Source organism: Triticum aestivum, chromosome 3A, assembly GCF_018294505.1.
Source record: "Triticum aestivum cultivar Chinese Spring chromosome 3A, IWGSC CS RefSeq v2.1, whole genome shotgun sequence".
Lineage (NCBI taxonomy): Eukaryota > Viridiplantae > Streptophyta > Magnoliopsida > Poales > Poaceae > Triticum > Triticum aestivum.
The window spans coordinates 671,186,335-671,196,230 of NC_057800.1; the positions used below are offsets into that span (position 1 = coordinate 671,186,335).

Here is a 9,896-nt window from a genome sequence, read left to right on the forward strand (position 1 = left end):
AAAGCGTTGGAAAACACCATTGCTGAGCTCAACAGTACCTTGCTACCTTTTTGTACAGAGAAAAAGCTACCAAACCTGAGAACACTACTACTGCTTCCATTGGATGAAGGTAGAACTAAACAGTAGCTTCAGTTACCTTTTATCTAGGTGGAGCATGGGGCACCAGTATAGTGATGCCACCATTGTACATGCCCTAAATAATCCAACCCAATCGCCCTACGGATTTCCTCAACCTCGCCTTCTCTCCAATCGCCTAACCGCTCCTCTCCCAGCTCCACTTCCCAAACATTTCCGATCTCCCGTCACAGGAGTGAGCACGCCACGTTGGCACACGGAAGGCGGTGTTTAAGAACTCGAATGACAAAAATTCCACGGCGGAATTTCATCACAAATAAACAACGTCGTGTCGTGTCACTTGTCAGTCCTGTCGCGTCACCTATGCGCTCAGAAAGTAGGCATGCCAACTCGTGAGCACAGACGTTTTTCCTTTCTTTCTTTTACCACCCGGGGTCCATCTCAATCAAAAATAAATGAAAATCTTGGCCCGCACGATTTTTTCTACCATCTCTCTCTCTCGGCAGCAGAAAAGTCTCTGATTTTCTCCCGAGCCAAGTACGTACAGTATTAACTGCGAGCGATCGTCCGGTACCGGCACGCCGCTTCATCAGCCAGCCTCCCCCCTCCCCCGTCTCGCGCCGTCCCCATCCCGAGACGCAAGCATGGCTGCCGCTGCCGCTGCCGCTCCGATGCCGCCGCACTATTTCCAGTAAACAACAATACCCGACCACTCCCCACCCCCTCCCCACAGTCCCAACCCGTGCACGTACCATTCGCCCCTCCACCCAAGAACTCGTGCTCCCTCCCTCCCCAATCCCCATCCTCCCTCCACTCGCCGCGCACACGGGGGTGGTCTATTGTCCGTCGAGCCTCCGCCGTCCTCGCCGTGGGTTCCAACTTCCAAGAAGTGTGCGCGGGGCAGGCGCCGGGGATGGGCTCGTGCGCCTCGGTCCACAAGGACGACGTCGGGCTGCCCAAGAAGCAGCAGCTGCTCGCGTCCTCCTCGCCGCCGGCCAAGGACGACACCAAGGCCGTCGCCGGCGCGCCCGTCGGCGACGTGCTCGTCGACCTCAGGCGCAAGATCGAGGGGTTCGGCCCCAGCAGGACCCCTGACTCCGGTACGATGCTTCATCTTTCTCTGCCACGGCGTCCGTTCCGATTCTTGCTTGCCTCGTCAGTTATCAGTCGCGGGTTGGATTAATCTTTGTCTTCCACGGCGGAAGGAGCAGATTGGTGGTCGGTTCTTTATTATCTTTATATATGTGGAAAGCGGGCTTTTTGGCAAGTACGTTTTCTTCATTAATTAATTTATTATTCGTGTCTGCTCCGCATTCATGGCCAAGGATATCGGCGTTGCGGTTCTGGTAATCCCTTCTGTAAACAATCCGGTTGATTGTTTCAGAATTTCAGTAGGTAGTGATGATCTATTCATCTCAACAGAAGCAGATTTTTATCAGCGCAGACTGGTTCTGAATTCAACTGCACACGCACAAAAAACAGAGACCTGTTCAGGATTCAGCGGCTACCGAAATCTTCCTGTAGAAATTCTTGTCATAACTTATTTATCAAGTTCTTGAAAAATTCAGGCACTTGCCCAAATCAGGATGCTGTACCGCTGCAACCATGGAAAGACTATCTGGTTGCTTTGTTTTTGTAGCCAGGGGACACAGTTTCGTCCTTAGTTGCAGCAGCTTAGAATTGCCAATTTGAAGTTTCAGTCTTGTGTGTCTCTCCCTGTTGCCCCGAATCAGGAACTTGCTTCCTAGTTACTGGGTTTTGGCTCTAATATCGCTTCATCTGAAATCAACTGCCAGCCTTGACTTCTGAATTATCATCTAATAAGTGTGCAAGCCAGTGGTTTTGCGACGAGGTTTCTATCTAATTTTAATGCGGTCCAATCATACTTCTGCCTAACCGAATCCGATAATTCTTTTAAGAAGAGCAGAGCTAACCGAACCCAGTTTGCAGGTAGCAAGGATGAGATGTTCTTTGAGTCTCAACCGTGGTTGGATTCCGACTGCGAGGATGACTTCTACAGTATAAATGGAGGTAATCACAGAAATAATCACAGAAATAGACACATTTATCTACCGTATAAGAGGATTCCATTCTAGTGCTAGAGATATATACCCATTCTTGTGTGCAATTATGCTGCCTCTCCATACCAATGTTTCTCTTGTGCCAGTGGTTTGGTTCATGCTGTTCCTTTTTGAGGCTGCTCTGTCATCAATATTATATCTGTAGCATACTAGCATGTGGCTTGTTTCCTCCGTCTGTTTGTTTAGGCCAAGTTGCATGTTCTCTGATTGATATGGTGATGAACTGCTGATGTAGCTTTCGTTTGTCGCGCTAGAATCCGAGGGGCTTATTTTAGGCACCGATTGCTTCTTGAGACAAAAAGGTTGAGGGCCTTTGATTTTGGTCTAGTCTTTTGGCACCATCATGCTTGTTGGCATCTAAACAGTTATGAGCTGCAGTTAGCTAACCCATCCCATGTGGCTCCTTCATTTTATATGGCTAATGCCAAATCTTGAGAATATAAGACAATCATGCCTGCCTGCCTTTTGTGACACCCTCAGGAGTTTAATAGTGGATAACTGATCTTCAACTACCAGATCATGTGATACCTTCAGGTCTTCAGCTCCTGCAACACGCTTAACCATAAGATATGATCTTCATGCTGTGCAGATTTCACTCCGTCGCGCGGCAGCACTCCAGTCCATCAACCCAGGGCGCAGACCGTGATGAGCAACGTGTTTCTTCCTGATAACGCCGCGCGGAGCCCCAACTCATCGGAGGCTTCTCCGACCGGACGGAGAAAATTGGCCGACCTCCTGCAAGAGGCGACGCGGAACGACACCGGAGAGACCGCTGCCGCCGCTGCCGGAGAGGCAGACGGTAGCAAGAGCGGACAGCAGGCCGTCGCCCCAGCTGCTGGGAAGACGGTGTCGGAGCCCAGCTCCGGCTGCAGCACGGAGCCGACGCCTGTGAGGGAAGCCCGGACCCGGAAAGAGAGGGCCTGGTACTCCGGCCGCTGCTGCCTGCCGACCTTCGTCCACAGCCTGGCCCTAGACGACGAGGGGCGGCAGAAGACCGGCCCCGGCCCGTGCGCCGTCTGAGATAGGGTCGACAGCGCGGCGTCTCCGAGCTGTATCTACTACGATATACCACTACTACTACTACCTAAACCTGATCCAGCCCCTGAATCGAGCTACTGTAAAGATGGCGAGAGCGCTGAGAGTGCTATACATATAAATATGCTTGTAATAATCAAGCGAATAGTCCACTCCGGGGACTTCATGTGCTGCGTCTGGAACCCTACCTAGCTCGAGAAAATGCTTGGGCCTGTGCATATCATGTTGCCTGCCTCTGATCTCCGCGGATATGTTTTTCAGTTGCCAGCAGTTGGCCAGAAAGAAAATGGCATGATTGATGCCTGTGTGTGTGTATCTAGTTCTAGTACCTACCATGCCATGTTCTCCAGGGGTTCACTGTGTGTGGTGTGTGTGATTGGCGGGGTCTGTGGCAACTTGATGATGGGTGCTGGGCAAGTGGATTTCGCCTCTGTCCAGGGTGCCAATTGTCCGGTGGCCTTTTGCCTTTTCTTCCATTGGCGAATCGGCGTGGATCACGGCGGAATCCGTGGTTTGCAGCGGTGCCACGGATGGAGCCGGATTCGTGCTGCTTTTTGGTCGAACTTTGTGACAAGGACGCGCTAACTGCCCATGATATGTGGGTCATCACACACCACTGCCTTTTGATGTGCATGGAATGGTACGTTGGTCTTGTATGCAAACCTCTGACCAGCGAGCGAGAGAGAGAGCAACACAAACCTTAATTAAGGGCGAACCAGCACAGCAAACAAATATCCAACACAGACCCGTCGAAAAGAAAAACAAATATCCAACACAAAGTTAAAATCAGCGGCCAAAAAATATCTTCGTTTGCTCCTTACCGACTGTGATCCGGGTAAGCTTATCGTCGGCAAATAAGATCGATTTTGGCAGCACACACATGTAACAATCAATGAATCAGCGCACGGAAAATACCAGTATCAGACAACATTATAAGGCCTTCACAACACAATGACAAATGGAGGTGTCTGTTCTTGCTGGGACCCGGTGTGGATCACCCAATCAGGTTTGACATGAGACACACGGAAAATATCTTCTTTCGCCCCTATTGTGAAATCTTTCGGAGGTTCGAAAGGACCGGACAAGCTCATATTCGGCAAACAAAATCAATTTTGGCAGCACACACATGTAACAATCAATAATGCAGCACACAGAAAATACTAGTATCAGATAAGGCCTTCACAACACAATGACAAAAGTGGCGTCTGTTCTTGTTGGTCCCTCATGAGGATCACTCAATCAGGTTTGACATGAGATACGCGAGTACTACCAGACGCATTGATTCTGAGTTCTCTAATTAAGATTACCAAGTGGCATCGAAGAGACCGCGCACTGTAGCGCTACAAATACAGTGTGGTGATGGTGCAGTCAGAGAACAGGGCCAACCACATGCCTGACCAGGAAACACATCCACAGCACCAGATCCGTTTTATGTCGATATTTGCTGCTTCTCTGAAGTGTCACGCGTTCAAGATCGATGCTTCAAGCTTCCTACACGTGCCTTCCGATCGGCGTGATTCATGGGCTACCAAAGCGAGGAAGACATGAGAAAGGATCGGATGCGCTGCAGCAGCTCTGCCTTCACCGCATCGGGCACCGAGGCTGTTTCAGAAGCAGGAGAAAATGATAATCGTGCAACAAGAACCAACACAAATGAAAGAAACATTTGCTTAGGGCTTAGCATCATTGTTATTGACAAAAAATGCACAAATCTATGGCAAACATAGGAGGCGAGAAGCAGGTGCAAAAAAAGAACGTTCTCCAAAATTTTGTCCCAGATCCTGTTACAGTAAGGAAGCAATTGACTTGGGAGTTTAGGCACTACTTTTTCCCTTGCTTGACACTTACGCAAAGATGGACATATGCAAGCCATGGTTATATTATTTTATAACAATTCTTCCAACTCGTATCTAATGTGCGCTGGAACTAAGTAACATACCTCTTGCAACCAGAAATAAATTAACTGGACAAATGAAAATCACTGACCTCTTCCTTTTGGAGTAATAACATGAATAAGATCATCTAATGTTACATTATTTCTTCCCTTTTTCCTTGCATAAGCCCTAGAGAGAAAAATAAGATTAGTCAACAATGACGACGGGGAATGATAGCTTTTAGATTCTCAAGGGAAAACCATGGCATCTTGAGTCCAAACAAATGGAGTGTGCAATACAACACAAATTTCAGAATGCTCAAATATGACAGCTTGAGGCAGCAGACAGGTTAGTGATAAACTGGAAGTTGGTTGCCAAGGCTCAAGAGATTTCAGTGATATAGAATTAGTCTGGAGATGATTTGAATAAAGGTAGAACCGGACTGTAAGAACTGCATAGCCATGTATTCTGCAGAAACATAACAGTTGAAGTGGTCCTGTGCAACGGAGTTAAGAAACTCTTCATAATACTTGACGAATGTGCAGAAAGTATGTCTTAAAGCGCACATGCTGCTTATGTTACTTGTAGCTCTGGAATTTTTGTACTAAAACAAAACATTTAACTCATTGCAACTTTGCAAGTATTATAGAGACTGGTATTGGTTTAAACTGTAGTAAACACCTACTAAAGCCATGCATTTGCTCATCGATCAGAAAGTGGTATGCCTGCAGTTAAGTTTGCTTTACGAGAAATCAAGAGAAATATATGCTATTTTTCTTTGGTCATAACTATCCTAGTAAACATGATAAAAACTCTGCATTGTTGTGAGTTTAAAGAATATACTTCAAAGATAAAAACATCATTATTTTCGAAGGGGAGCAAGTTTTTTATTCGAATGAAATCCTACAGCAATGTTAACTGATTGCTATGCAACCCGATAACAATAGGGAACATCTGGTCTTGTTTGGTTTTTCTTTCAAGGATTTTTTCTTTCTTGCAATTCTGCGAACTTTGAATGCATCATTTCCTCCATTTATTGGACGGGAAACGACAGATATAATTCATTCTTCAGAGTTGTTAGCCATTGTAAAAAACATGCCAGACATTATACCGGACTTTGACGGATGAGGAGCCAAACCTGCAGAGAGCCTTCATGTCATCCCTCCAGCCGCACTCTACGAGCCGCTCCCGGAGAAGCTCCATCAGCCGCTCCTTCTCGCCGCTCTCCACCAACTTCAGAAACCAAAAACCCAGCTCACTGTTACCACACCCCGATGAAAGTAGAAGCAAAAAACACAACCCTAAGACCATCCACTGTCCCTTCTTGAAAAACCTTATCCCCTCTCCCTATCAAACCCTAACCAAATCGAATCGAAATTTTCAGCCACCCGTATGGCACCGGCAGCTGCCGGCAAACCCAACACACGCCCATAGCACGCCAGTAACCCTAATCCCAAGAGAGATTAAAAAAAAGGAAGGACAGCCGGCCCGCGACCGCAGATTTGCTGCGCCGCGGGGGCAGGGGCGGTGGGGGCAAGCGAGCAGGCGGTACCTTGAGGTTGATGATGTCTCCGAGAGAAGCCTCCTTCCCTACCTCCTCCTCCTCCTCGTCGTCATCGTTCGGCGTCGGCGGCCGGTTAATCGACGACCTCCTGCCAACAAGAACAAAAAGAACGCAAATTCTTGAGAAATAGAAACACCGGCGGACTGGATGGCACATGGGTAAGACAGCGTGAGGGTTAATCGCAGGATGCGCGGAAGAACGGAAGAGGATCGATTAGCTCGCTTACATGCTTGGATTGGAGAGCGCCTCTGGCTTCCTGCTTCGTCTCGCGGGTTCCTCAATCCTGTCTCCTCCTCCTCTGCTTCAGACGTCGTCTGACCGGCTTTGCTATGTTTTTTTCTTTGCCCTGTTCCTATCGGAGCCGACTGCCGGGTCCAGTTGCTGGGCCGTTTCTTGCGATACAGAGTGTTAGCCCGAGCTCCTTTTTTTTTTTGAGAAAAGTGTTGGCCCGAGTGGCAAACGCTATTGGACACGGTCTGGGCTTTTCTCTGGGAGAAAACAAGGGGGGGAATCCGATTTTTTTTCTTTGGAATTGGTAGCATATTCGGCCAAATAACCTTTTTTTTTTGAGAAAAACTTCCGATCTACTAGTATTCATCAAACATCAAGGTTAGAATCCCTAAAAAAACATCAAGGTTAGAAATTACATCCATGTACAAGTATGGGTCCTTTATTGTGATGTACTATTAAACCAAAATTGTGTCTGGAGACTAATACCACTTGTGATCTCTTTCCTTTTCTATTGGTTAAGGAATGCTAATAATGAAATAACTGATATAGAGCTGCTAATAGATTTCATGTCCCTCTTGATCTCCATTCTCATTGGCCGTTTTGACTTAGTAGCCATGTTTTTTTCACTTTGATCCATGTACTTTGTTTCTTCTTTCACTACTTTCTTTCGTCTCTATTCTTCGGGGCAACGAGGACTATAAGTATTGGAACCGAAGGCGCGCCATCGTCATCGCCCTCCCTCGTTGAAGCCAGCAAACCTTGTTGTAGTAGATAGTCGGTAAGTCGTCGTCCTAAGGCTCTAAAGGACCAGCACACCAGAACAATAATATCACCGACGAAGAGAAGCGTACATCGGAATGATCAAATCGGAGGACACATGAACGCAGAAAAAACCAAGACCGATCCAACCAGATCCACCACCGGAGACACACCTACACACACCCTCCGACAACGCTAGACGGATCGTCGGGACGGAGGCTAGGCGAGGAGAACCTTATTCCATCTTTAGGGAGCCTCCACCGCCTCATCTTCCAGAGCAGGACACAAACCCTAAACAACTAAAAAAATACCTAAAAATGGAGCATGAGCCCTCCCATCGGCAAGGGCTTGGTCCATCACGCCTCCATGTCCCCATATGAGATGAGGCAGATCGGCGGTGGCGCCGCCGCGAGGCGGAGAAACCCTAGCTTGGAGACTCACTCATGGGAGGAAAGGACGAAAACGGTTTCGCATATCTGGTCAAATAACCCTTTAATCTTAATAACTTTCTAAAAACAATAGAAATTTAAACTCATCTAAAATACTAGCAATATAAAATGGTTTGGCTTGCACTTTGAAGTAAATATAAAAAATCAACGTCAACTACCTTCTAGATTTGTTTTTATATAGTTTAGGTGTGGCACTTACAAAAGGTTGTTATTTGCTACGTGGAATGAATATGCTAGTAATAGAGGAGGAAAGATAATACCATTAGACTTGTTTTACACTTCCTCCTTGCATATTAGTTTTATCTCGAGTCAAACTTTTTCTAAACTTTGACCATGTCTATAAAAAAGATTAACATCCACAATACCAAATCATTACCATTACACTTTGTTTGGATGTTGATATTGAGGGCCATGGAATTGAATTGGCCCCAATATCAAATCTGCTTGACTTTGATATTGACATTGAACCCGAATTCTCTTGTTTGGATGTGCACAGAATTGTCACTTGGAATTTGGATGAGAGCCTCAATTCTGAAGCTTGTTTGGATGGTCATCCTCTACATTGGAATTGCTCATTTGTCATATGATGAAAATTGAACTTCCATGTAATGTTTGAAACTAAAATATATGCAATCTGCATTTATTTTTTGAATGACTATATACAAAGAATACAATCTACAATTATAAACAAGATGCACTTACCCAAAAACAACACTTATTTGATAGCAGCACATATACAGCAGCAGCAGCACTTATACATCAGCAGCAACACTTATACATCATCAGCATCACTTATACAGCAGTAGCAGCAGCACATATAGAACAGCAGCAGCACTTATACAGCAGCAGCAGCACTTATACAACAGCAGCAGCAGCACTTATACAACAGTAGTAGCAGCAGCACTTACACAGCAGCAACAACAACATTTGTACAACAGCAGTAATACAACAAGAACAGCAGCACTTATAGATCAGCATCATTTAGCTGACAACAAGACATAACATACGAAATTCAAGTCTCATACAATAACATAGGAAATTCAAGTGCGATGAAATGAAGCACATAGTACATGTGTTTTTCATCATTACAATAACATAGTAACTTCAAACTAGTCAAACGTTGTTCTTCTCATTGAGCATCAACAACCATTCCTTCCTAAACTCCATGGGCAACTCCATAAGCGCTTGGAATAAGCATTCACTAAGGATGAGTTTACCATATGCTCGCAACATGTCTGAACGAGCCAAGTCTGGGATCTTTTCAAGCGCGACAATGATTTCAAGAGGAGGAGTAATGGGCTGTTCTAGTGGCTCAAGTGACTTCAAAGCATCTTGGAAAGAACCCTTCATGTCTCCAAGCATGCACAAGATAGCATCGCCCGTTCGCTGCCTTTTTGTGGCAATTCTGGAGAGGCTTCGACATCTACTACGTCTAGTTCTGCTGGTTGTGCTTCACTTTCAGCACCTGTCATTGCACCTTCACCGGTTGCATGATCTTTGGAGTATATTGTGCAGATTGCCTCCCAATTCTTCACTTCTTTGTTCTTGTAGCAAGCTGCCTTCACATTAGCCTGGACACACATACAAAGTAAAGCATTAGCCTGCATGTATATATATGACATAGAGTAAATTAATTAAACATCATGTTTTACCTCGACATATTTGTTCCACACATCATCACTATCCATGAGTAGCTTGTTATTGACCCAATCCCAAGCAAATCCACTCCGAGAAAGAATCTTGCTAATCGTAGCATAATGCTTGTCAAAAGTCTTCATCCTTGAACATATTTTATCCTTTTCCTCTTTCTCCTTTTGTTCTCTTCAGT

The 9,896-nt window shown here is 45.9% G+C and overlaps 2 protein-coding genes across 2 annotated transcripts; one reads left to right on the forward strand and one right to left on the reverse strand.

Moving 5' to 3' along the window:
* The first annotated feature begins 646 nt into the window (after positions 1 to 646).
* LOC123063103 (uncharacterized) lies at positions 647 to 3,409 on the forward strand. Its single transcript, XM_044486841.1, has 3 exons — positions 647 to 1,175; positions 2,026 to 2,106; positions 2,746 to 3,409. Exons 1-3 carry the CDS (start codon positions 989 to 991, stop codon positions 3,174 to 3,176), a joined length of 699 nt encoding a protein of 232 aa, XP_044342776.1. The 5' UTR covers positions 647 to 988; the 3' UTR covers positions 3,177 to 3,409.
* Positions 3,410 to 4,320: 911 nt separating this feature from the next.
* On the reverse strand, positions 4,321 to 7,078 carry LOC123063104 (transcription and mRNA export factor ENY2). Its single transcript, XM_044486842.1, has 5 exons — positions 6,856 to 7,078; positions 6,618 to 6,717; positions 6,204 to 6,298; positions 5,178 to 5,254; positions 4,321 to 4,793 (listed from the first exon to the last, which is right to left on the reverse strand). Coding segments are annotated over exons 1-5 (351 nt in total). The 5' UTR covers positions 6,858 to 7,078; the 3' UTR covers positions 4,321 to 4,716.
* Between the last annotated feature and the right edge of the window lie 2,818 nt (positions 7,079 to 9,896).

Excerpts from the sequence above, each read along its gene's own strand:
- LOC123063103 (XM_044486841.1), top strand. The coding sequence starts at position 989 with ATGGGCTCGTGCGCCTCGGTCCACAAGGACGACGTCGGGCTGCCCAAG. Across the intron at positions 1,176-2,025 it reads CAGCAGGACCCCTGACTCCG|GTAGCAAGGATGAGATGTTC; the intron begins GTACGATGCTTC and ends CCCAGTTTGCAG. Across the intron at positions 2,107-2,745 it reads CTTCTACAGTATAAATGGAG|ATTTCACTCCGTCGCGCGGC; the intron begins GTAATCACAGAA and ends CATGCTGTGCAG.
- LOC123063104 (XM_044486842.1), bottom strand. Across the intron at positions 5,255-6,203 it reads GACATGAAGGCTCTCTGCAG|GGCTTATGCAAGGAAAAAGG; the intron begins GTTTGGCTCCTC and ends TTTTCTCTCTAG. Across the intron at positions 4,794-5,177 it reads TATTACTCCAAAAGGAAGAG|CCTCGGTGCCCGATGCGGTG; the intron begins GTCAGTGATTTT and ends CTTCTGAAACAG.